Below are 26,991 nucleotides of genomic sequence, written 5' to 3' on the forward strand. Positions count from 1 at the left end.
GATGAATTAACTTTAATAATCATATTAATATGCAAACACTGTGAGCATTTTTATGTCTACTTTGAAGTAAGCCTCATTGAATTCAGAGAGACTTACTCCCAGGAAACCCTGGGGCATAAGGCTGTTGCAATCAGTTAGTTTCTTTACTCATTTACTGATCCTCTTATATTCTAATATCAATATTTCCCCCCTCAAAATAAACTTCCATACATTTGTGTGTATCTTGAGTTCTTGCACACAAACACACACACACACACACAGAGAGAGAGAGAGAGAGAGAGAGAGAGAGAGAGAGAGAGAGAGAATTACAATGACTAGCAAAACAGAGATATTAAAGCCTTGGCTTCTGCCTTTAAGACCATAATGTCTGCTTTGTCTGTCACTGTAGTAAATAGACGGTTTTAGTGACTGACACATCATCGCTCAAACATTCAGAACAGACTTGTGATGCTTTAAAAATCATGCACAGGCTTACACTGTTTTTTTTTTTTTACTTAATAAAATCCATATACCGCTCAATTGTAGAAACAACCTCAGAGCGGTTTACCAAAAAGCAGTTTATTTGTTTATTCTTACATTTATATCCAGCCTCCCAACTCCAGAGAGGCCAAGGTGGTATGCACACTTCTCTCCCTCTTCATTTTACCCTCACAACAACCTTGTGAGGCAGTTCGGGCCGTGCAAGGGTAACTGACCCAAAAGTCACCCAGTGGGCTTCGTGGCTGGCTGCGAATTTGAACCCCAACCTCCCAATGTCCTAGATAAAGGTAAAGGGACCCCTGACCATTAGGTCCAGTCGCAGACAACTCAGGGGTTGCGGTGCTCATCTCACTTTATTGGCCGAGGGAGCTGGCGTACAGCTTCCGGGTCATGTGGCCAGCAGGACTAAGCCACTTCTGGCGAACCAGAGCAGCGCAGGGAAACGCCGTTTACCTTCCTGCTGGAGCGGTACCTATTTATCTACTTGCACTTTGATGTTCTTTTGAACTGCTAGGTTGGCAGGAGCAGGGACCGAGCAACGGGAGCTCACCCTGTCGCGGGATTCGAACCGCCAACCTTCTGATCGGCAAGCCCTAGGCTCTGTGGTTTAACCCACAGCGCCACCAGCGTCCCAATGTCCTAGCACTTTAACCACTACTCCACACTGGCATGCAAGTATGTGTCATAAAAACACATGTAACACAGACACACACTTTATCATCTATCACCACCCAACAGCTAGACACGCACACATGCAGAAGACCCTGTTTCTTTGCGAGCTGCTTGAGGGCTTCCAACTTGGAAGGGGGGCCCAGAGCCATGCTCCTCGCTTACCCGCCCCCCCTTTCCATCTGATGTCTGCGAAAGAGTAATACTAATAACAAAAGGGAGAACGGAGGATGCTCTAGAGGCACGGCCAGCCCTGGCCACTCGCTTGCAGGCTGGAAAAGGAGGCGGAGGATGCAGATAGGGTGGCTCAGGGCGAGGCTCTGATTGGCTGAGGGCTGTGGGCAGGGCTGGGCCGCATCCTGCCCCGCCTTCCTTTTTTTAATTTTTCTCCCTCGGCTAGCGTCTCTAATGCAGCAGCAGCAGCAGCAGCAGCGGCGGCAGCAGCAGATTCTGGCTGACAGGCGCATGCAGAGAGAGAGAGACCTTTTTGTAGTCAGGAGGGAGGACCGGAGGGAGAGCAGCAGATCGGAAAAGAGGGTGGCTCGCCTCTCCGGAGGAAGCTACATCTGGTGCAATCCCCTCTGATCCCTTAAGAGAGAAAGATGAGCACGGCCATACGATACAAAAGCAAGCTGGTCAACCCAGGTAAGGCTCCTAATGGGTGCGTTTGCATTCATGCATCTATATTATTATTATTATTATTACTGGGACTGATGCTGGACGTTGCTAATGCCTTCCCCTTTTTATTCCCCTCCTCTCCGATCCCCTGCTGGACATCTCTTGCCGCTTCCCAACGTGTCCCTTTGCAGAAGAAAAACAGGTGAGGCTGATTTTTTTAGTATTATTTTATTTTCTCGGTTGTGGCTCTTTTTATTACCAAATGATGCTATATCAAATCAGGGCGCCTCCCCCCGAAAAAGAGGCGCATCCTTTTTCTTTGCTGCTTTAAGGAAGGACCGATTCTCCACCCCACCCCCATCATCCTCTTTGTCAGCCCCTAATCTTGAGGGACTTGTGGAAGGTTCATTGTATGTGTTTGCGTGTGTATTTTGCTACCAGTCTGCCTGTGTCGGTAGCTGACACTGGGGAAGGCAGGGAGGAGAAAAAGGAGCTCTGTTTCCTCTTTAATGGCTGGAAGAAAAATCCCATGATGGATTCTGGTGGCATCCACTCTCTGTGTGATGGTGGCGATGGCGTGGTGGGTGCATGTGTTTTGAAGCAAGGCTCCACACCCAGTGGATGGTCAGACAACCCGACTTGGTCTCCCTTGTGGTGCTTTAGGGCACGACTGGGAAATCTGTGACCTCTCCAGCATGTTTATGGGCTGCATCCACCATCATGCCAATTGGCCAGGGATGATGGAACTGGAATGCATCTAGACTTAGGACCACATCTGCTTTAGGGCCAGGCAGGTGGAGATGGCACAGTCAGCCCGCGTTTCTCTGGGATCCTTCTTTTGACATTAAAAGCATGCTGTTGTTGTCTTCCTTTTTGATACTTCCCTTCCTTGCTGTGGTCCACACCTCTTCAGCATCCTTTTGGTACACATCTCTCTGGAGATGTGTGCCTGTTTGCGTGAGCTTGGAAGGGGTGATGTAACTAGAACGCATCAAGGAAGACTTGTTTATCTGTGACTTCGTTTGCGCCTTTGTATTTCTAGCATCTAGCAGAAAATGGTGTATGTGTGTGTTTGTGTGTGTGGCTGATCTATCTGCATGCCTTTTAAAATGTGGGTTTGCTATTCGGCGTTCTAGGATGAACCAAAGCCTGGGAGTGTGTCTCTCTGTGTATTTAATGAGAAAGATTTTTTTGTTCCTGGTGATTAAGCTTCAGCATCAGCCCAGGGAGTGTACTGAGATTGACTTGGCCTTCCACGATCATGAATCATTCTCAATGGAGATACAGGAAGAGTTGAATTAATGTCTCTTGGCTTGGTGTTCAAGGTTTGGTGGGACAGAAAATCCAGAGGTTAAAGGAATTGCAAGAAAAGAAAAGCTTGTTACGGTATTTGGTATTATAAACCGGACTGTGTGTGACACACACACACACACACACACACACAGAGAGAGAGAGAGAGAGAGAGAGAGAGAGAGAGAGAAGATAGTTTATTCTGCAATTACCGTCACAATTGGCCTAGGGAGTGAATGGGGTGATGCTTCAACTCTCCTGGTTATTAATCATTTCTGACGGCAGATAAGTGCAGACTTGAAGTGGTGCGTTTGCTGATGCTCTTGAATCTGGGACTTTCTGTGTGCTAAGCCACTGAGCTATTGCACTTTCTTGAGAGAAGGAGGATGAAATCCAGGAGGCAGAGAAAGGGGTGACTTCAATTCCCTTCTCCTGGACTGGGGCAATCGCTTGTTCCAGTCAAGAGGCGAACTTTCTAAGAGATGCTAAATGACTCTGCTTTAGAGCTGTTGGTTTTGGAACCAACCAGAGGAGCTGTGACCCTGGTCTTCGGGGACCTGACTTTAAAGGAAAGAATCTGGAACGTGCATTCTCCCCTTTTTTCATTTCTTCCTTTGCGGCTTGGATTGAACTCAAGCTGCAAAGGAAGATCCACACTGAAGGCATGGCTTGCAGGCACCAGAACCAGCTGTTGTGGAGGGCACAGCCCAAGGAAGATGGCCAGAGGAGAGGCCTGAGGGACCGGATAGAGAGGCCTGAGGTTCTTCCAGCATGATCGAGATCAAGATCTGGAATTCCTGATGTTTCTGGACTCCAACTCCCATCAGCTTCATGCAGCATGGCCAATGGCCAAGGATCATGGAAGCTGGAGTATAACCGTATCTGGGTGGGGGAACAGGTTGTCCATGCCTGGTGAAGAATGCTGAGCTTGTTGTTGTTGTTGTTTAGTCGTTTCCGACTCTTCGTGACCCCATGGACCAGAGCACGCCAGGCACTCCTGTCTTCCACTGCCTCCCGCAGTTGGTCAAACTCATGCTGGTAGCTTCGAGAACACTATCCAACCATCTCGTCCTCTGTCGTCCCCTTCTCCTTGTGCCCTCCATCTTTTCCAACATCAGGGTCTTTTCCAGGGAGTCTTCTCTTCTCATGAGGTGGCCAAAGTATTGGAGCCTCAGCTTCACGATCTGCCCTTCCAGTGAGCACTCAGGGCTGATTTCCTTCAGAATGGATAGGTTTGATCTTCTTGCAGTATGTGGACCAAATGTCTTATTTGGTATGAAGGCAGCTTCCTATGGCTGGGTTCAATCCCTGGCACGTCTGGGGAAATTGGAGAACCACTGTCAGCCAGGGTAGACCAGGGGCAGGCAGCATAGTGCTCTCCAGATGTTGTTGGACTACAGTTCCCACCAGCACTAGCCAGTATGGCCAATGATCAGGGATGATGGGAGTTGTAGTCCAAAGCATCTGCAGGACAACACTTTGACTGTCACTAGGGTAGATAATACTGGGTAAGGTGGATGAATAGTCTGACCTGCTATAAGCTTGTGTGGCCCTTATGAAAAAAGAAAAAAAAAGGTTGTAGACAATACTGAGATAGGTGGCCAACTAGTCTGACTTGGCATACAGCAACACCAGGGACGTGGGTGGCGCTGTGGTCTAAACCACTGAGCCTCTCCTCTTGGTCTTGCTGATCGGAAGGTTGGCGGTTCAAATCCCTGCAACGGAGTGAGCGCCTGTTGCTCTGTCCCAGCTCCTGCCAACCTAGCAGTTTGAAAGCACGCCAAAAAGTGCAAGTAGATAAATAGGTGGCAGGAAGGTAAACAGCATTTCCGTGCGCTCTGGTTTACGTCACGGTGTCCTGTTGCTCCAGAAGCGGTTTAGTCCTGCTGGCCACATGGCCTGGAAAGCTGTCTGCGGACAAACACCGGCTCCCTAGGCCTGAAGCAAAGTGAGTGCCCCAAGCCCCTAGTCGCCTTTGACTGGACTTAACTGTCCAGGGGTCCTTTACCTTTACCTTTTATAGCAACACCCTATATTCCCAGGAGTGACTGCCTGGCCATAGTGGAAATTGGGAAGCTGGACAAGATGGGCCTTTTCTGTCTGATCCAGCTGGGCTGCTGCCATGTTCTTGGTGCAGTAATTCTCAAATTATGAGCTGGGATAAATAAGTCAATTAAAGGCACACATGCTCCCAAAGTAACTGCTGTCTACATTTTAGGCACAACCAAGATAGATAGGTATCCTATATACCAGGAGTAGCCAACATGGTATCCTTCAGATGTCATTGGACTCCATGGTCAATGGAGGACACTAGGATGGAGAAGGTTGCTTTAGAGCATGGATGGGGAACCTGTGGTCCTCCAGGTGTTGCTGGACTACAGTTTCCTTCACCCCTGACCATTGGCCATGTTGGGTGAGGTTGATGGGAGTTGTAGTCCATCAACATCTCAAGGGGATAATGTTGGTCACCCATGGAATAAACAATTCTGAGTCAGATGAACCAATTTATGATGCTATCATTACATAAATCTCTCTCCTGCCCTCCATTAGAATTCCAAAAGCATATGCATCTTATGCACTTTGGGAACTTTGTGAAGGAGACTTCTTGAGATGGGGCAACTTAGAGTTAACAGTGGATGGGAAAGGGTTGGGACCTCCGCTGCTCTAAATCCCACCTCCTCAAATGTCTGGGGGAAAAAATGAAACCTATGTTTGCAACTAACGTACAGTTAGGCACACCCTCAATATGCCTGCCATGTTGGATTTGACCAATGGGGTAAGGAACCTGCAACCCACAGGCTGCACAAGAACCCTAATTTCATGAAACCCACAGAGACTGTGTGGCTCGCAGAGATCTGTACAATCTTGTGATGTCTGCGCACCATTGGCTCAACGGTCCTACACAGAAGAAAGGTTCCCTGACTGCCATAAAGGTCAGCACATCAAATGCCAATATTACCCCAAGATGTTTTGCTGAGAGATCTGTTGTTTTTCAGACCAATATGGAGACCTTGCATTTTTCAGAGCTGCCGTCCTGTGTGCCTCCGTCCTGTGTGCCTTCGGGGGGAAAAGAAAGGTCACCACTAATTCTGCTTACACAGGTGTAACTTGAGAACTGGCCCTCTGTCAACTAGGCACTCACAATGGGATTGAGCTAGTAAGTCACAGAGAAACACAAAGCCTTGGTGGGATAAGAATAGGTTTAGCAGCGTTGCTGGAGACAGAAGGCATTTTTCTGCATCTGCATCCAGTCTTGTAGCTAGGCAACACCCGGCATCTGTACTCTTTCAAGATGCACTTCAAGGAAGAAACAGTGCACAATAATAAGTGTGACTACCTGTCTGTGTGGCAATTAGGGAGCATGACGGCATGTTAATATTAACAGCTTGAAATGCTGTGAGGTCATTTCTCCCCTGCTGCGTTTCAAGATGAATTTGCATGCTGTTGTTCATATCTGAGAGAGGGCAGGGGTGCCCTGAAATGTCATGCATACTGGGTTTCCCTGCTCCTATTCACTAAGCTGTCACCTGCGCATGTGTGCTCATCTGCGCATGTGCGGTGACTGTTCAAATTAGGGCTTCCTCTGCGTCCAGTTTTCCAGTCGGACTGGAAGCAGAGTAAGTGGCAATATGAACACACCCTGAGATTGTGCAGAATTGCTGGGTAGATTTATGTGCCATGCTCACATTGCATAGGCAAAAGTCAGGGGCAGTGGCGTAGCAAGGTCAGGTGGTACCCAGGGCAGATTTTTTTTTGGCCACCCCTCCACATTGAAATTTCGCCTTCCTCTCTCCACCCCCCCCCCCGCGTCAAAGAGAGCTGTGCCCTGCCCTCCTCCAGCAGCCTGGGAGCGCACGGGGCAATGGTGCGCCGCCTGCCTGCGACTCCCAAGCCTCCCCCAAGCTGTCAAAAGGAAGGGGGAAAGCCATTGGCAAAGCAGCGCAGCTCCCTGCCTTTCCCCGACGGCCCGGGGTAGACTTGGGAGTCGCAGGCAGGGCAGTGCGCCTAATGCCACCCCCTTCAGTGTGTGTGTGTGTGTGTGTGTGTGTGTGCGGCCACGCTTGAAGCTGTGCTGCTGCTCATGAGGCAAGGCAGGGTCCCCCCCCCCCGCAAGGGCGGGATATGGACAGCGTTGAGTTGCATTTTGTCACCCCCTCCCATTGATGGCACCTGGGGTGATCCGCCCCCACTGCACCCCTCTTCCTCTGCTAGTGTTCAGGGAGAGGCCTTATTGAAACCCATAAGCCCACCCTGTGGTCCCCATCAATTGGGAGTCAAGTTATGCCCCTTCCTGTAGCCTGGAAAAAAAAAGGAGCTAAAGGAGGCATTGCAAGTGGTAAAGGTATGGGATCCAAAGCACTGCAGCTTTATAATTTAGGAAAAGGATGACCAATTAGTACCAGAAGAGAGTGGCAGAGGTGTGCAAAGAAAATAGAGAGGACTTAGTGCAATAGGACTGTAAATGGAGGGCAGACCCACATAATAATAATAATAATAATAATAATAATAATAATAATATAATAATAATAATAATAATAATAATAATAATAATGCTCATTTTGCCCTAACTGGATTATATTCATAGCTTGCTTTCACTCCATTAGCTCTCCTCAGTCTTGGGAGCAAGTTGGTGCCTCTGGGATGAGGAAGAAATTAGATTCAGTTTGCATTTAAAGGCAAATCTATCTATCATCTATCTATCTATCTATCTATCTATCTATCTATCTATCTAATCTGCATGGTGCCTGGATATTGAAAGGGCTGGAATAACAACAATCCTATTATTATTATTATTATTATTATTATTATTATCAATAATATTTTGCCTTTTCTCCAGTCTGAAACTCAAGGTGGCTTACCAAAGTTAAGACAACCTGGATAAAATACAGAATGCTGGAAACCCATAAAAGACAATAGCTGAAAATGCCACTGTTGAAATAGAAGAAAATTAAAACCATATAAAATATTTTTTTAAAAAACAGGTCTATTAAAATTCAGATACTGCACTGCAGTATTAAAAGCCTTTTCTTTGAAAGAAGCACCGCTGATCTTACAGACATAAATCTAGATAGATTTGGCTAAGTGCTGGACATCCCAAGCTGTGTGTCCCACCTGCCCTGCCCTCCACAGGCTGACTTGCCCTCAAGTGCCACAGAAGACTCTGTCCCATCAACAGCATCGGAGAAAGGCCTCATCCACACCACCCCGCCACTTTAAACAGTCTTGACTTCCCCCAGAGAATCCTGGGAACTGTGATTTGTTACGGGTGCTGAGAGTCGTTAGGAGACCCCCTCTTCCCCTCACAGAGCAATAATACCCAGATTTCTCTGGGAAGAGGGATTGACTGTGAAACCGCTCTGAGAATTTTCGCTCTCTGAAGGGTCATTTGGGTCTCTTAACACCTCTCAGCGCCCTTAAGAAACTACACTTCCCAGGATTCCTTGGGTGGGCTGCTTAGAGTGGTATGATACTGCTTTAAATGTATAGTGCAGATGGGGCCTTGGTATGCCTAGAGAGGGCACCACTCCTTTTTGAACGGGCAGCTAGTCTGTTGTGCTTCGGCGGAGAAGCATGTGGCACTACAGTGGTACCTCTGGTTGTGAACAGGATCCGTTCTGGAGACCCGTTCGCAACATGAAAAGAGCGCAACCTGCAGCGGCGCGTCTGCGCACAGGTGGGTTGCGATTCGCCACTTCTGCGCATGTGCGTGATGTCATTTTGCGCGTCTGCGCATGCGCGAGTGGCGAAAACCAGAAGTAACCCTTTCTGGTACTTCTGGGTCGCCGCAGGACGTATCCTAGAAGAATGTAACATGAAGCAGACGTAACATGAGGTATGACTGTATAAAAAATAACTGAAAATAATGTCAAGGAGAGTAACATTTATTTAAATTTCGGAGTTGTCAGGAGGCAATGTCTGCTTCCACAAACTCTGCCGTACAAGCTTTGTTGTCTTGGCGTGTGTCTTTTGAGGGCATCTGAAATATGCAGTAGATCTCGTTTTCCCAATTAGCCTTGAACTTCTGACTATCGGCGTGTCCCATTTTCCTGCACCTCCTGATTAGACACAGGGCTGTCTCTATATTTGGAGAGACTTCTTTTCCACCCCTTTTTGCAAGATCTACCCACTCTTTGTAACGATGACTCATGCCATCAAAGGATTGCCTTTTGCACAGACCATCTGGGGAACCGTCTGTGATATGGCTTATCTCAAGAACGGTATTATAGGCTAAAGAAATGCAGGGATCGATCCTTGGGTTTTTCTGGATTGTAGTACTGTTAATGTAAATATTAACGTAGTTATTTTCTGCTTTTTATTTTATTTAATGATATCATCAGTGGCTCATGGCCGGAGCATTGAAATGCTTTATCTCTTGCTAAATTAACAGGGCGCACACTTTTGAACAATTAGACACATGGAGAAAACTTATAAAAATGATGAATGAGTAATGAAGTACCACCTTTTTATTTTTCTAAGGTCATTAAATATTATTGCTGTCCGAGTTTTACCCCCAGTGGGATTTGATTTAGGATTAGGTGGGAGGACATTTTAAGGCACCTCTGAGTTTGCATTTTTCTAAAGAGAAAGTTATCATGAAATTCACCAGCACTTTAGTGCTAATATATTTCTGCTAATTTCTGCTGATATATATACATGTTTGGTGCAATTTTTGCCCAATATGCACATTTTCGCAAAGCAGTTTCCTTCAATATGCTGTATGTATTTTTGTATGCATTACTTAGAATACATATTATTTGAAAAATTAAGAGGCTGGTTGTGATTTAGGTGTGATTTAGATAGGTTCAATTTACAGACAAACTGAATCTTATTTCTCCCCTACTTCAGAGTTACCTTTTTGTAAAAAAAGAAGAAGAAGAAAGATTCCCAGCCAGTTTTATCTTTGAGTGGATCCCATGTGGTCTTATCTTCCTGTGTACTACCTTGGGAGTAAATGCTGTGAAACTGTTCTTGAGGACTGGGCCTCAAACAGGAATGGAATAGATCAGTCCAGTTGTTTTCTCCACATGTATCATATGCCTACAGACTACAGACATTTGCATTGTTTTGGAACATATCTTTTTACAAGTTTTGTATCACAAAATTGTAGAGTTGCAAGGTGACCCAAGGCAAACTGGTTCAACCCCCTCCAGTCCAGGAATCACAGCCAAAGTATCCCTCTCCCAAGAAGGAAAGTCCATCACATTCTGAGGTAGTCTGTTCCACTGGTGAACAGCTTTGACTTCCAGAAAGTTATTTCTAATGTTTACTCGCAATCTCCTTTCTTGTAATTGGAATTCATTGGTTGGGGTCCTCCCATCTGGAGCAGCAGAAAACAATCTTGCTCCATCATCTATGTGGCAGGCCTTCAGATATTTGAAGGTGTTGATTGTGGCCATCTCTTAGTCTTCTTTCCAGGCTAAACATGCCCAACTTCTTCAACTGTTCATCATAAAGCGCTGGGTTTCCAGACCCTTGAACATCTTGGTTGCCCTCCTCTGCACACGTTCCAGCTTGTCGATATCCTTCTTAAGTTGTGGCACCCAGAACAGTAAACGGAATGCGTTGTATTCTAAAATATGTGATTTTTGTACACATTATAACCTACGATGCTGATTTTGTGTGCATTTTAAAACTGGGAAATATATTGTGAAATTCAAAGAAGTGCAAAAACTTAAGGGGAACAGTGTTCCAGTGTGCGTATTTACCATTTGCCAGTTTGTTTGGGGGCTCAGTCTAAAGTACTAGGGCTGCCACACGCACAGATTTTCCTAGACATTACTGGGATTTCAAAAGCGAAATTGATGTCAGGGGAAAATTTCTGAAAGGCGGCACTTTGTCTTGGATCTTATGCAAGTCAATCAAAAAATCGTGGTTTTTAGGTTCAATAACATTGGGGTCTTTGGCAAAGAAGCTTACAACTTTTGGGGTATTTTGGTTTTTACTTTTCGAAATATGGCAGCCCTAAAGGTACTCACAAGGGTGGCGCTGTGGGTTAAACCGATCAGAAGGTTGGCGGTTCGAATCCCCATGACGGGGTGAGCTTTCATTGCTTGGTCCCTGCTCCTGCCAACCTAGCAGTTCGAAAGCACGTCACAGTACAAGTAGATAAATAGGTACCGCTCCAGCAGGAAGGTAAACGGCGTTTCCGTGCGCTGCTCTGGTTCGCCAGAAGTGGCTTAGTCATGCTGACCACATGACCCGCAAGCTGTACGCCGCTCCCTCGGCCAGTAAAGCAAGATGAGCACCGCAACCCCAGAGTCGTCCATGACTGGACCTAACAGTAAGGGGTCCCTTTACCTTTTAAAGGTACTCACACTAGTGTTTAAAGCCTTAAATGACTTAAGCCTCAAATATCTGCAACATCCCCTCCTTCCCTACAGATCCTCTTCAGTGTAAACATCAGCAGAGGGGAGACCCTCTTGGTTGTCCTCAGAAGTTGGGCAGCAGGTGAGAGTATTCCAGGGTAGAGGGTATTTTTTGTGGCAGCCCCAAGTGGCGAATTCCCTCCCCACAGAGGCAAATAGTTATTCGGATTTCTTTTCTCTCTGGACTCTGCGTTCTTCAAGTGACTGGCCTAGAAGAAACAGCTGTGAGAGACAGAAAGCCACAACAGATGTGCTGTGCTTGGACAAGCTTCCAACTGTTTACCTCAGGATTCCCCAGAGTAATGTGATAAATACATTGCTCCCTTTTCAGCGGGCAAAGATTAAGGTTGTGTTTAGGTGTCAGAAGTCAGCTTGGAACAAACCTTTAAATGCAAGGAGACTGAAAACTGCTCCCCTTATACTAGACAAAGGAACTTGATTTATTATTAGCGGCAATATTTAGGAACCTCAGAAACTGCCTTATACTAAGCCAGGCCATTGGACTACCTTGGAGGATACTGTGTGCACTGAATGCCAGTGGCTCCACAAGGTCTCAGATGGACAATTTTTTTCTGTTGCCTTTGAAGCAAGCAGAGGAGAAGATGACTAGAGGTTTGGAAGCAGCTGGTTGAAGAGGTAGAGGCTGGAAGTTAAAGTCGTCTGATTTCACTGGTGCTTCCAGATAACCTGTGCCTTGGGCATTTATTCTGATTTGTCTGCAAAGAGATTAGACGATGTTGACTGTTTAAGGAGCATCCATTCTGAATTGTTTGTGGGGAGCTTAGATGATGTTGCGTCAGTGTGCCATTTCATATTTTCCCATCACATATCTATATCTATATCTATATCTATATCTATATCTATATCTATATCTATATCTATATCTATATCTATATCTATATATCTATCTATATCTATATCATCTTATCTATCTATCTATCTATCTATCTATCCAGTGCTTTTTTCTGGGGGTACGCAGGGATACACATACCCCTAAACATTTTGTGAATCTTTATTCTTTTGTCCATTTACTGTATTTATTTTTCCCGATTACTTACATCACAGGAGCCTACACAACACAAAACACTGTTGCTGTATGTAGGTTTTATTTTATTCGTTTTTCATCCTATATTTTAGAAATGTACAAACTTTTTTTCCTTTAATTTTTTTTGGGGACCCCAAGACAGCGGGGCCCTAAGCTATAGCTTGTTTAGCTTATACGTAAATCTGTAAATAAAAATAGGGATGTCCTATTATTATTATTATTCATTATTATTACTACTATTACTATTATTATTATTATTCCATGTATACCCCACCCATCTGACTGAGTAGCCCCAGCCACTCTGGGCAACTTCCAACATATATAAAAACATAATAAAACATTGTTGTTTGTTGTTTAGTCGTTTAGTCGTGTCCGACACTTCATGACCCCATGGACCAGAGCACGCCAGGCACTCCTGTCTTCAATAAAACATTAAACATTATAAAACTTCCCTATACAAGATTGCTTTCAGATGTCTTCTAAAGGTTGCATAGTTTACTCATCTCCTTGGCTTTGGAGGCGTCACATAACTCCGTACCCTCCAACATTTCTCTGACGAAAATATGCATGTCCTAAGCAACAGTGGGACATTCCGGGATTAAATCAGAAATCTGGGGCTGTCCCTGGAAAATAGGGACACTTTGGGGTGTCTTGTCTCCTAGCAGCTTTTGATATTACATGCTGTTTTGCTGCCCCCATAACCCCGGGGCATATGCCCTCTCCAGCCCCTGCTTGGCCCGGGCCTGTGAAAACTCCTGAATATTTGTATAAAGTAGGTCTTTGGACTCTGGCCACAGAGAAGTCATCTGTTAGCTCTGAAAAGCTCTGGGGGAAAGCCTGTCACAAGAATCTGCCTTCTACTCAGTCAGACGATTTGGCTATCGGCCCTTCCCAAAGCTCAAAGCTACTGCTGCTGCTTCTTCATCTGCTTCTAGGTCAGAGAGGAACACCAAAAAGGAAAAAAAATGCATCTTCCTTCTCTCTTGGAAAACTGCCTGTTTGGCTTCCTTGTGCCCAAACGCAGCCTGCCTGTCCGCGCTGCCTCTCAGAACAAGACAACAGCTGGGATATTAGCCAGGCTGGGTCAGGTGTAGGTCAGAAGGTTTTCAACCTCGGCCCGCTTCACCTCCTTCTGCACATCTGTCCAAGCGGCTCTGCGGCAGAAGCCCCTGTCGTTGGCCAGATGGCCTGTTTGAGGCACATGGGAAGGCTTCCCCTGCCCCCCCAGTGGAAAATGCACCTCAACAATATCTGTCCTCTGCTGCCTTTGAGTCGGTGGCAGAAAGGAGGTCAGGAAATGCATGTCCCAGCGGCTGGAGGCCTGCTCATCAAAGCCTTGCCAACAGCATCGTGGAGCCACTGCTGGGCTCTTCTCCCTTGAATTATTAATCCGGCAAATGGATAAAACGGCCCGCAGGGAGGGGGAAGAACCTTTCCGTCCATGCACTGTGTTGTTGACATGGGACCCAACCATTTGCAGAATATAAACTCTAAGTACTTCTTACCCTAATTGGATTTTCCATTATTTGCCTCTCCTCGTTCTGTCCACTCCAGCAATCTCAGATGCATACATTTGGGGGGAACGTAGAATTCTGCCTTATTCTGAGTCAGACCATTGGTCCATTGAGCAAAGTATAGTCTACATTCAGAGGTGGGGATTGTTTCCAGGCTGGAGGGCGAGATCTTTATCTTCCCCACCCCTATTGGGCCAAAATGGACAAGTGGGCGGGGCTGCTCAATTGTCAGTCACTTGATGTCATAGTGATGTCAAGTGATTCATCTCTTTGAAGCTGTGATTGCTCTCACTTTCAAGTAGCCTTTTGTAAACATCCTTTCAAAGGGGGTGGGTCAAGGCAAAATGCTTGCCCATTTATACATTTATTCCTTTTTTTTATTAAAAAAAACATTATTTATTTGATTTTGTTGTTGTTTAGTCATTTACTGTGTCCGACTCTTCGTGACCCCATGGACCAGAGCACGCCAGGCACTCCTGTCTTCCACTGCCTCCCACAGTTTGGTCAAACTCATGCTGGTAGCTTCAACAACACCGTCCAACCATCTCGTCCTCTGTCGTCCCCTTCTCCTTGTGCCCTCCATCTTTCCCAACATCAGAGTCTTTTCCAGGGAGTCTTCTCTTCTCATGAGGTGGCCAAAGTATTGGAGCCTCAGCTTCAGGATCTGTCCTTCCATTGAGCACTCAGGGCTGATTTCCTTAAGAACGGAGAGGTTTGATCTTCTTGCAGTCCATGGGACTCTCAAGAGTCTCCTCCAGCACCATAATTCAAAAGCATCAATTCTTTGGCGATCAGCCTTCTTTATGGTCCAGCTCTCACTTCTATACATCACTACTGGGAAAACCATAGCTTTAACTATATGGACCTTTGTTGGCAAGGTGATGTCTCTGCTTTTTAAGATGCAAGTATAAATTTATTACAATACCAAATACATATCCGTAAAATGAGATTTCTCTAAATCTTGAGACTTCCCCCCAATTTTTAAAGCGGGTGGGGTGAGGAATGGTTGTTTCTGAGAGCTGTTTGGCAACCAGCTTTAAGACAGTTTCTGCAGTCCTGTTTGAGCAAATGGGAGCAGAGGCGCTGTCTGAAAGCCTTTGCTAAAGCTTATTTGAAGTAGCTCTATCACGAGAGTGGCTTCAAAGGGTGCTTTTGCACAGGGCTTTAATCCCTTCTCAGATGATGAGTGGCGATTAAATCTTGCTGCCTTGGCTTCAGGATCCTGTTCTTCGCTGGGATCAAGATCGCACAGCCAGTGCAGGATTAAACCCTGTCCTCCCACCTGTCAGTTGAAAACATCAGTGACCTCAGTCACTTGACAGCTGGGTGAGGTTTGGGGAATCTTTTGTTGGCTTTATAGTTATACGTTGTACTAAGTGCGGATTATAAATTTGTAAAAGAACAAAATAGAAACTCATGTTTATCCTGCATTGTGGGGGGTTGGACTAGATGACCCTTGGGGTCCCATCCAACATCTACAATTCAAAACCCATCAGCATGTGTGTGTGTGTGTGTGTGAGCATGTTGACAGGGAGTTCCTCAGTACACAGAGTAATTCCCCTGTGGTCAGTAATGTGGTCTGTGTGTTCTTTGCTTTTTTTAAAATGTCAGCACTATGTTTAGCCTCGAAGCAAAGGGAGGGAGAGAAAAAGAAAGGGAAAAAAAGCGCTGCCTGTTTACTGTTGCACATTCTTCTTGGAAGGGTGGTTTTTGCAAATGTCCCTCAACTGTCAAAGATGTCCTAATGTGATTCACATGGCTTGTCATCTTAATGGCACGAGAACAAGATTCAACACGTCGTGAGCTGAAAGGCTCTGATCAGGTTCTCTAACTTGCTTCCTGATAACTTCCCAACCATAGTCTCAGCGACGGCTCTGCTATTTTCAGGGTCTGAGGATAGATTTTATCTTTGCTGATCTCAGGGTTGTGCTCTGCGTAGAACTGGGGCACATTTTATTGTCTCTAAAGCACTTAGCCTGCTCCTGCAGCTAAGAAAAGACACCAATTGCAAATACCAGGAATAATGACCATTGCCTGCCCTCAAGCTTGCAATATGAAGCAGCTCAGGGCCGCAATACCTCAAGGGCAGCCTCTCCCCATATAAACCAACCCAGGCCCTGCAATCATCATCTGAGGCCCTTCTTCAGGGCCTGTGCCTCCTCTGTGAGATGTCTGGAGTGTGGCAACACGAGAGCGGGGCCTTTTCTGTGGTGGCTCCCTGTTTGTGGCATGCTCTCCCCAGGGAGGCTCACCTGGCACCTTCACTACATATCTTTAGGTGCCAGGAAAAAATATTCCTCTGCAACCAGGCCTTGGGCTAATTAAACAATCTGCGGCCTTTTAAACTGTTGGTGGAGAGAGGTGTTCTTTTTGTTTGTTACTATGGTATGTATTTCTGTGTTATTATACTGTGAATGGCCCTGTGATGCTTGGATGAAGGGCAGTGTAGAAATATAATAAATAAATAAACGAGTTTGAAATCTTTTTATTTATTTAAATACAGTGGTACCTTGGTTCTCGAACGTAATCCATTCTGGGAGTCCGTTTGACTCCCGAAACCATTCAAAAACCAAGGCGTGGCTTCCAATTGGCTGCAGGAGCTTCCTGCAGTCAACCGGAAGCCGTGTTGGACGTTCAGTGTCCGAAAAACGTTCGCAAACTGGAACACTCACTTCCGGGTTTGCGGTGTTCGGGAGCCGAAATGTACGCGTGCCAAGGTGTTCGAGAAGCAAGATTTGACTGTATTGATAAACAACATTTTTCGTATGTGTGTGTGTAACTGAAAAACAGAACACGACAACAATAACAGCAGTAAAAACCAGCTGATAAAAATTCACAATCCAAAGGCCTGTGTGGGCAGGACAATTTTTGCTTGGTACAGTGGTACCTCAGGTTACATACGCTTCAGGTTACAGAAGCCGCTAACCCAGAAATAGTACCTTGGGTTAAGAACTTTGCTTCAGGATGAGAACAGAAATCGTGTCCTGGCGGCGCAGCGGGAGCAGGAGGCCCCATTAGCTAAAGTGGTGCTTCAGGTTAAGAACAGTTTCAGGTTAAGAACGGACCTCCGGAACGCATTAAGTACTTAACCCGAGGTACCACTGTAAATGATTTTTTTATTGAGTTATAGAAAGCATGTAGTGGATACAGAACTATGCAGTCAAAGTACATCAGAGTAAGGTCTGCAACAGTGTTTGGCGCACTATTACAAAAGTTCTTGTCACAGAACAATCTTTAGAAGATAGCTCAGAGAAAACGGGGAGGACTCCTGACAAACTTCTAGTGGCAAGGAGTTCCACAGGCAGGGCCTGCCACACTAAAGGCTCTGTCTTTGGTAAAGGCCAGCTGATAACCAGGGGAATATGCTTGCTCAATGTTTGGAACATCCTTTTGTGATGGGCAGTGGGGTGGGGGGAGGAAATGCTTCTTGTGCCCCGATTCCCAAGTGCCTGACAGCTGCCTGCCTGGGTTTTGACCTGTCAGTCATGAGATGCCGGAACAGTTTTCCCATCCCTGTCTTAGAGGGTAGCTGGAAGCTGAAGGATTTGATTAGCCAGGGTGAGAACCTGACTGCAGACGGATAAACCAAATGAATCAATGATATATGGCTGTTGAGTGGTGTGAACTATATAAGGGTTAGATGGTGCTTTAGAGCAGATGAAACTCTGTTTGCCCAACTTGAAGGAAACTTTGTTTTGGGGATGGATTGTGGGTGTGGAGGTGAGCTGAAACTTTGTGGGAGTAACAAAGTGAAGGGTGTGATTGTAGCCTGAAAGTGTATTGTTCTGAGTTTCTAGGTCTGGTAGAACAGGTAAGGCGTGAACTGAACAAGCATCCCAAAGAGAAATTTAAGGCAAAGGAGTGGAAATACAATTCCAGCAAAATCTTGGTTCAGAGAGGTCCTCCTGGTTTTTCTTCCACTGGTTAGTTTTCCTGGAGGCGAAGGTTTGGTTTCACACAATAACATATAATAGGTCAGGCCTAAGGGACGCGGGTGGTGCTGTGGGTTAAACCACAGAGCCTAGGGCTTGCTGATCAGAAGGTCGGCGGTTTGAATCCCCGTCACGGGGTGAGCTCCTGTTGCTCGGTCCCTGCTCCTGCCAGCCTAGCAGTTCGAAAGCATGTCAAAGTGCAAGTAGATAAATAGGTACCACTCCGGCGGGAAGGTAAACGGTGTTTCCGTGCGCTGCTCTGGTTTGCCAGAAGCGGCTTAGTCATGCTGGCCACATGACCCCGAAGCTGTACGCCGGCTCCCTCGGCCAGTAAAGCGAGATGAGCGCCGCAGCCCCAGAGTCGTCCACGACTGTCCCTTTACCTTTAGGTCAGGCCTGGGAATCAAAGGTGTAGTGCTTTGGGATTCTAGTGGCTTGAAGAACCCGTACTATTTCTGTAGCAGGGGTCTTGTGTCCAGCATCCTAGAACCACAAGTCAGCGCAAAAAGGGAGCACTTTAGCCACTGAAAAGTCTCTCCCCCCTTTGCCCTGACTGGAGCCAATAAGCGTGAAAGGAGGGGAATCATCCACTGAGGATTGGCTCCTAAGGTCACTCTGCAGAAGAATTCTGTATGCTCCAAAGCTAAGCATGTAGGAACACTGAAAACATAAGGAGTTTCAGTTTCAAGAGAATGGCGGGCGAGTCCCGTTTCGTGCTGCTGAACTTCAAGGGAAACTGTTTTCTCCAATCCTCACAGTGGTTTAGCAATCCTTCTCTCCAGGGAATAGGGCTGGGCAATATATCGCCCCAAACCGGTTTGAAATCTGTATCGGGATATTGGTGTCATAATTATCAACCCGGCGCTGTATCGCGAATCATGGGTGTGTGTATGTTCTGTCCAGGGCTGGATTTAGGTTTCATGAGGCCCTAAGGTACTGAAGGTAATGGGGCTCTTTATATGTCCAGCTGTCTTTTGTCAACAACAAATTGTTGCTGTTTTTTGTGTTGAATATATGCTATACAGTGGTACCTCGGGTTAAGTACTTAATTCGTTCCGGAGGTCCGTTCTTAACCTGAAACTGTTCTTAACCTGAAGCACCACTTTAGCTAATGGGGACTCCTGCTGCTGCTGTGCCGCCGGAGCACGATTTCTGTTCTCATCCTGAAGCAAAGTTCTTAACCCGAGGTACTATTTCTGGGTTAGCGTCTTCTGTAACCTGAAGTGTATGTAACCTGAAGCGTATGTAACCCGAGGTACCACTGTAAAGTAATTTATGGACCCAATAGGTATCTAAAGCCATTTGCACATAACAAATTGGAGCCTACACAACACAAAACACTGTTGCTGTATGTAGGTTTTATTTTTATTTTTTATCCTATATTTTGAAAATGTACATCCAGTTTTTTCCCCTTTAAATTTTTTTGGGGCCCTCAAGAGAGTGAGGCCCTAAGCTATAGCATGTATAGTTTATACGTAAATCCAACACTGGTTCTATGCATAAAACCGCAATGTGGGAAAAACCGTGACGCCAGCCAATGCCTCTACAGAGCTCCATCCTGATTTCAGACATTTTGATATAACAGTATATCACAATGTTTATCTGGTGATTTACTGTGATGTTGAAAGCCAGATATTGCTCAGCCCTATCAGAGAACTCTGGCTTTGTCCCCCACAATAAAGTATTTGAGGCCCCACCCCCCAGGTTGATGGGCGTTGCCATTCAATGGATGTGTGTGCACTGCATCATGTGATCGATTAAGGAGGGCGGGGCTTACCTGGACCCCCGCAATCCTTTATTCCAGTTGCCACCCCTGTTTGGGAGAAAGTGTACACACAAATGCACATGCTAGTGCAAATAATGTACAGATATGCATTATGTGTGGTGCAGCGTTTAAAGTGCTGGACTAGGGTGTGGGAGACCAGGGTTCGAATCTCCACTCAGCCATAAAAGTGGCTTGGTGTTCTTGGGCCAGTCACAGACCAGTCACAGACTCCCAGCCTAAGCTTACCTCGCAAGGTTGTTGTTCATATAAAGATGGTGAGGAGGAAAACCATGGATGCCACTCTGAGCTCCTTGGAAAGGTGGGATAGAAATGTAGAAGCTGAGAGAGAGAGAGAGAGAGAGAGAGAGAGAGAGAGAGGAGTTGCTTGCAGAAAAAATGGATATATTTGGGGAAATGCACCCTAAAATTCTGAGAAATGTTCATGTGGGCTTTAAAAAACCTGATGCAGAAACTGAATTTGAGACAGGAAAAGTGAGGCATGAAAATGGACAGATTCATTGAATCAGCTCCGAGTCTTAATTTTAATCTTGCTCACGCTTTAGGCAAGTTTGTGATGACAGGTGGAGATGATGCCTCTGAAGATGGTGACTATAATACGTCCTTTTTTCATCAGCAGTTATTAAAGCGCTGAGTGCTAATCCTCACTCAGTTCTACTGGTAAGGCAGGCAATTATATTCCAGTTTTTCCAAACAGAAATTTTGAGAATGAAATGTAGTGCCTCTGAGAGTGTCTACCCGCCCTGTTACAACGGCTCGGGGCTGGTTGGAATATAACCTGGGTGAGAATTAATATTATTACTTCAAAATGCCTTCAGAAAGAGGCACAGTACAACCCTAGGCATGTCTACTCAGAAGTAAGCCCCAGTGCCTGCTGTTGTACTCCCAAGTAAGCAGGTATAGAAGTATTCCTCCCAAACTGTCAAATGGACTCAACAATCCAAATGGATTAAGCCTCTACTCTGAGGGAGGCAAACCTTTTTCAGTCTGAGGGCCACACAACCGTCTGGGCAGCCTTGCAGGGGCCACATACCAGTGGTGGCCAGAGGCAAGGGTGGGAGGGAAATCAAGTGAAAATTTTGCCTTTGGGTGCTCGGCTAGTTTCTACACACCATCCCGCATTATCAGAGTTTGGAGACACATCCTGACTGGGCAGAAGCACCCAAGAAGGATGCAAAGAGGGATGTGGCTGTGGAAAGTCTTGAGGGCCAGATAGAAATATATGGAGGGCCACACATGGACTTTAGGCCTGAGTGTCCCCATTCCTGCTATTCCTCTTCTTCTTTGGCGATCACTCGTAGCCAAGTAAGATTGTCTTCCATGAACACAGTCTTAGCAGTGAGTCCGTAAGTGACTGTGGAGGCCAATTCTGGATCCACACGTCCTTCCACAGTGGGGACCTAGGTTTCCGGGCAGGAGTTGATCACAGTGAGGGTTTGCCAAGCATACCTTCCTCGTAGCACGTTTTCCCCTTTCGTCCTGAGTTCGAGCGTCTTCAAAGACATGACACCTTTGGTAAAGGCTGTTCTCCAATTGGAGCTCTCGCAGGCCAGTGTTTCCCAGTTGTCGGTGTTTATACTACTTTTTTTTAGATTTGCCTTGAGAGAGTCTTTAAACCTTTTTTGTTGACCAACTGTATTACGCTTTCCATTTTTAAGTTCGGTACAGAGTCCTGGTACAGCTTTCACTACACAATTACCTTAGAGTATATGCATACCCTCTAACATTTCTTTGATTAACATTGTTGTTGAGTCGTTTAGTCGTGTCCGACTCTTCATGACCCCATGGACCAGAGCACGCCAGGCACGCCTGTCTTCCACTGCCTCCTGCAGTTTGGTCAAACTCATGCTGGTAGCTTCGAGAACACTGTCCAACCATCTCGTCCTCTGTCGTTCCCTTCTCCTTGTGCCCTCAATCTTTCCCAACACCAGGGTCTTTTCCAGGGAGTCTTCTCTTCTCATGAGGTGGCCAAAGTACTGGAGCCTGAGCTTCAGGATCTGTCCTTCCAGTGAGCACACAGGGCCGATTTCATAGGGACACCCTATTCAATAATAATAATAATAATAATAATAATAATAATAATAATTCACCATCCATCTGTCTGGGTTGCCCCAGCCACTCTGGGCAGCTTCCAACATATATTAAAACATTTAACATTATAAAACTTCCCAATAAAGGGCTGCCTTCAGTTGTCTTCTAAAGGTTGTGTAGTTACTTATCGCCTTGGCTCAGGGGTCGCATAACTCCCTACCCTCCAACATTTCTCTGATGAAAATATGGATGTCCTAAGGAAAAGTGGGACATTCCGGGATCAAATCAGAAACTGGGATGGCTTCTGTGAATCTGGGACTGTCCCTGGAAAATAGGGACACTTGGAGGGTCTGTAAGTCCTGCGGACTTTAATGTCCTTCCTTTTTATAATGTCCTTGCAGTTATAAATTTTGTAGGCTGCCGTTCACTGCAGATGGAGAACCAGAGGGCTGTGTCTCCATCCCGGAAATAAAACACAGCGTTTAAAACAAAATGGCAGCTGAGGCACAAATCGGCAGCACCAATAAATCACACAAGCCACTCTTGGAAAGCTAAGCCCTCCAAAAGCCTGAGAGAACAGATGTGTTTTAATTAAGCGACGGAAGCTCATCAGTAATGTAAGCATCTGTGAGCATCTCCAGAGTCTCGGGAATCCTGTGTCCTCCCACCCAGCAAGCAATGTTTGAGTTGTCTCCGAACTGTCACTATCTGGCGGAAGGAATTCAAGAGCAAAGCAGAGAGATCTCCCAACACATCCACTTCTTAAGAAAATACTCAGTTTGGAACGCAACGGGAAAATGCCTTGAGTAATGCTGGGTGAACACAGTGGCGTAGCGTGGGTTGTCAGCACCCGGGGCAAGGCAAGTAATTTGCGCCCCCTAACCCATGGAGCCAGGTAGGGGCAGAGAGCTGTGAATGCGAGCGCCCCTCCAGATGTTGCGCCCGGTGCGGCCGGCCCCCCCTGCACCCCCCACGCTACGCCACTGGGTGAACAAATGACAAGTGGGAAGTTTTATAAACACCCCGCAGTCAAAATCAGGAGCCATGCTCATTGTCCTACAAGCGCCCCAGAAGAAAATGAGATTGAATCCTCACTAAAGACCGGATATAATCGAACCTCCTTGTAAGCTTTGTGCAAACAGATCTGGAAGGAATGCTCAAACTGCTCAGGGACAACTTGAGCAAGTACCGTATTTTTCGCTCTATAGGACGCACCCGACCATAGGAAGCACCTTGTTTTAGAGCGGGAGAACAAGGAAAAAAAATTCTCCCCCTCTCTGCTCAGCGTCCCTTCAACGAAGCAGCAGGAGAAACGGAGCCCCTTCCATTTCTCCTCCCGCTTCACTGAAGGGGCACTGTGCAGCTCTCCCTCTTCTGAAGCCAGGAGAGTCTTGCTCTCCCAGCTTCAGAAAAAGGAACCCGAAGCCTTCGGAGCACAGCGTGAGTTCCCACTGCACTCCAAAGGCTTCAGACGGCTATCCCTGAAGCCTGGAGAGTGAGAGGGGTCGGTGCACAGAGGGGTCCCTCTGCGCTTTGGAGGCTTTGCGTTGCTATCGCTGAAGCCAAGGAGCCTGCATTCGCTCCATAGGATGCACACACATTTCCCCTTAATTTTTGGAGGGGAAAAAGTGCGTCCTATAGAGCGAAAAATACGGTAAACAAAGCAGTGGGTCAAAAATAAGGACTCCCTCTGCAGATCTAAAAGCCTGGACTGGCTGATAAGGGGTAAGGCCCACTCCCAGGTATCTAGGTCCTAAATTATTCAGGGCATCAATACCCTGAATTGGGCCCGGGAGCATGCAGGTGGCTGGTTCTGACACTGTAAAATAAGTGCTTTATGACACCACACCAAGATGCCAGCCATTACTCTGGTGGCAGCATTTTGCCCTGCCTGCAGTTGCAGGACTGCCTTCAAGGGCAGCCTCATGTAGAACTCATTGCAGTGGTCAAGATGGGAAGTTACTTCAGCATGCAAAACAGTGGCCATGCTGACTTGATCCAGGGACAGTGGTAGCTGGCGATAGGCTCTCCTCAGTGCTTAACACATAGCCTCTAAACTTTTCCAAGTGCTGCACATATGCTAAAAGTTAATGTAACCTTTGTATCTGATAGGCATGGTATGAAAGGAAAGAGGACTGGGGAGGGAAGAGGAAAGCGAGCAGCAAAGCAGCTCCTCTTTCACTGACAGATGGATGGGGTCAAGTTGGTCCCCTTACCCTTTATGGGAGGCAGGGGTGTGCAGCACCCCAGGGTCTCTAAGTCTCCTGGTTAGTGACAGAGCGCTCCTTGCTTCAGCTGTTCCAAACCAATACATTTTCTTCCTGGTCTGGCTTGTCCTAGATAGACCAGTGATGTAGCTTAGTATAATGCACATCCGTATGTCCCTACGAGTTTGGACTGCAATGTTCTCCCCTTTGTTTATTTAGGTAAAGGTAAAGGCACCCCTGAGCATTAGGTCCAGTCGCAGACGACTGGGGTTGTGGTGCTCATCTCGCCCTATAGGCCGAGGGAGCCGGTGTTTGTCCACAGACAGCTTCCGGGTCATGTGGCCAGCAGGACTAAGCCGCTTCTGGCGAACCAGAGCAGTGCACGGAAAAGTTATTTACCTTCCCGCCGGAGCGGTACCTATTTATCTACTTGCACTTTGACGTGCTTTCGAACTGCTAGGTTGGCAGGAGCTGGGACAGAGCAACAGGAGCTCACCCTGTTGCAGGGATTCGAACCACCGACCTTCCGATCGGCAAGCCCTAGGCTCTGTGTTTTAGACCACAGCGCTACCCACGTCCCTTTTTGTTTATTTATTTTACCCTTTATTTAGTACGATGAGGACTAGTATCCTCATCCTTTTTTCTTTTCCAGAGGAGGAGCCATAGCTTAATGAACTCTAACCAAATGCAGGGTAGAGCCCTCAGCAATGTATGACAGCGAAGGGTGAGGCTTGAGCAGCAGCGCTCAGTATGAGGATCAGGCCGTTCCGAGCGTGTCACTGTTTTTGCCTTCGGAAGACTGGCGGGGATGTTGTCATCTTTTGAAAACCAGCCTCCCTCCCTCTGCAGCTTTGATGAAACCTCCGCCCTTCCGCCATGCGCACTCAGGCTCTGGGAAAGCTCCCGAACTTTGACTCCGCATATAAAAACTGTTTAAATAAACAAAGCCCAGTAGGGGAAAAAGAAAAAGGAAAAAAGAAAGCAAGCTTTCCTCATCTCTTCGGCTGTCTTTTCCAGTGCCTCCCCCCTTGCTCGGTGTGTGTGACTGAGCAGGGCTGCATGCCATCGAGATGCTGTGTGGCAGTATTATTTTAAGCCGTCCCACACTGGCGGCGACTGAAAGGCTTTCCTGTTTTAAGGCTGGAGGCCTTGTCCTTTTGGGCAGCTGCTTGCAGGCTCCAGCCAGTACCAGGACTTTTAATTGCGAGGCTCGATTTGAATTGCTGATGGGCTCTCTCGCTTTCTCTCCTCCAAACCTCTCTCCCCCCTGATGCTTCCTGGCTGCTCCATCGAGGGGAGATGTCAGGACATAGCGGGATCGTTTACTTGGTAAACAACTATAGCGGTGGGCCCAGGCGCTGTTGTTTTTTCCTTTTAGCCTTTGTGTATAGATGGGAGGAATAAAAGACTCTACGGGTGGCGGCACATATTCCCACTTAGGGATGGGCAAATAGCTAAGTGATTAGGACTGCCAGTCCCGGTGGCAGGGAGACCACATAACACCAGTCTTGAAAGACCTACATTGGCTCCCAGTACCTTTCTGAACACAATTCAAAGGGTTGGTGCTGACCTTATAACCCTAAACAGCCTCGGCCCAGTATACCTAAAGGAGCGTCTCCACCCCCATCGTTCAGCTGAGGTCCAGCTCCGAGGGCCTTCTGGCGGTTCCCTCCCTGCGAGAAGCAAAGCTACAGGGAACCAGGCAGAGGGCGTTCTCGGTGGTGGCGCCCGCCCTGTGGAACACCCTCCCATCAGATGTCAAGGAAATAAAGAACTAACTGACTTTTAGAAGACATCTGAAGGCAGCCCTGTATTGGGAAGTTTTTAATGTTTAACGTTTTATCGTGTTTTTAATATTCTGTTGGGAGCCGCCCAGAGTGGCTGAGGAGGCCTGGCCAGATGGGCAGGGTATAAGTAATAAATTATTATTCTTTATTATTATTCCTTATATTAAAGACTATGCATGCAGCTTGCAGGCATCATCCTGGCAGGAGCTGGCTGCAAAATATAGGCATCCCCCGACTTACACAGGGGTTATGTATCAGGACCCCATGACCATAAGTGAAAATTGCATGAGTGGGAAGCACCTTCTAGAAACCCTCTAAAGACCCATCCCCCCTGTCCCCCGCTCTCCAGCTCTCTCTCTCGGTCTCTTTTCATGCAACTCTCTTCTCAACTAGAGTTGAAGCTTTGGGGCTGGCTGCGCAGAAAAGTGGCGGCTGTTGCGCTATTGCATGCGTCAGTTGCTGGCGGGGAGCCTGAGCAACGTAAACGAAGTCCCTCTGCACCTCCAGTCTCTTCAGGGCTCCCTCTTAGCCGGAGAGACAAGCTATGGTGCAGCCTTATGGGGAATACTGGTACAGTTTTGGTCAATCCATCAACAAAAGCTGGAAAAAGCACAGAAAAGACTCTTTCAATGAAGAGTCTGCAGCACCTTGCTAACTTTGTTTTTCCAATAAGGAAGGCAAACTGAATGCTTTTTAAGATGTTCCAGCAGCCAGGGTGTGGACTTGAATCTGAACGCAGCCATTTACGTCCCGGGCAGGGGGAGAGCCAAAATATATAGCAAAGGGGCGTGTGTGTTTTGACACTTGCCAAGAAAGCTCAAACTCAAGACCCATCAGCCATTACACGGCTTCTCTGTTACTCAGCCAGGGAAAACTTTGGACAGACTCAGAACAGGCATGTTTGGCCTCAAACTGTGTTGTGCCATGTGCATTTTGGACTTCGAGGTGTTTGTTTCCGGACTTCTTGTGGCAGGCGGGAGGAAGGGAGAAGGGGGGAGTGTGGCTGGTTTCATTTTCCATCTCTCAGGGGTGGTTTAAGATGAAGTTGGCAACCTGCAGCCCACAGACTCATCTGCACTGGACATTTAAAGTGGGCTCATACCTAGGGCTGCTATACATCTGGGTCTTGCCGGACACATCTGGGCTGCAAAATGGCATCTGGGCGGGTTTTTGCTGAATCAGCAAAATGTCCAGAAAAACCTGAACGTATGGCAAGTAGTGTGATTTTTCTTTTTGAAAATGCATTATAAATCCCCCAAAGCCCCAAAA

The 26,991-nt window shown here is 46.8% G+C and overlaps 1 protein-coding gene across 1 annotated transcript in view; it reads left to right on the forward strand.

Annotated features, from left to right (window-relative positions):
- Positions 1 to 1,576: 1,576 nt before the first annotated feature.
- Positions 1,577 to 26,991, forward strand: part of SEPTIN5 (septin 5) — an 86,946-nt gene continuing 61,531 nt past the window's right edge. The window contains exons 1-2 of the mRNA XM_080985214.1: positions 1,577 to 1,794; positions 1,959 to 1,969. Of these exons, the coding sequence (XP_080841340.1) occupies positions 1,752 to 1,794; positions 1,959 to 1,969 (54 nt within the window). The 5' untranslated portion in view covers positions 1,577 to 1,751. The remainder of the gene's footprint in view (positions 1,795 to 1,958; positions 1,970 to 26,991) is intronic.

This window comes from Podarcis pityusensis, assembly GCF_964106645.2.
Source record: "Podarcis pityusensis genome assembly, chromosome: 16".
NCBI lineage: Eukaryota > Metazoa > Chordata > Lepidosauria > Squamata > Lacertidae > Podarcis > Podarcis pityusensis.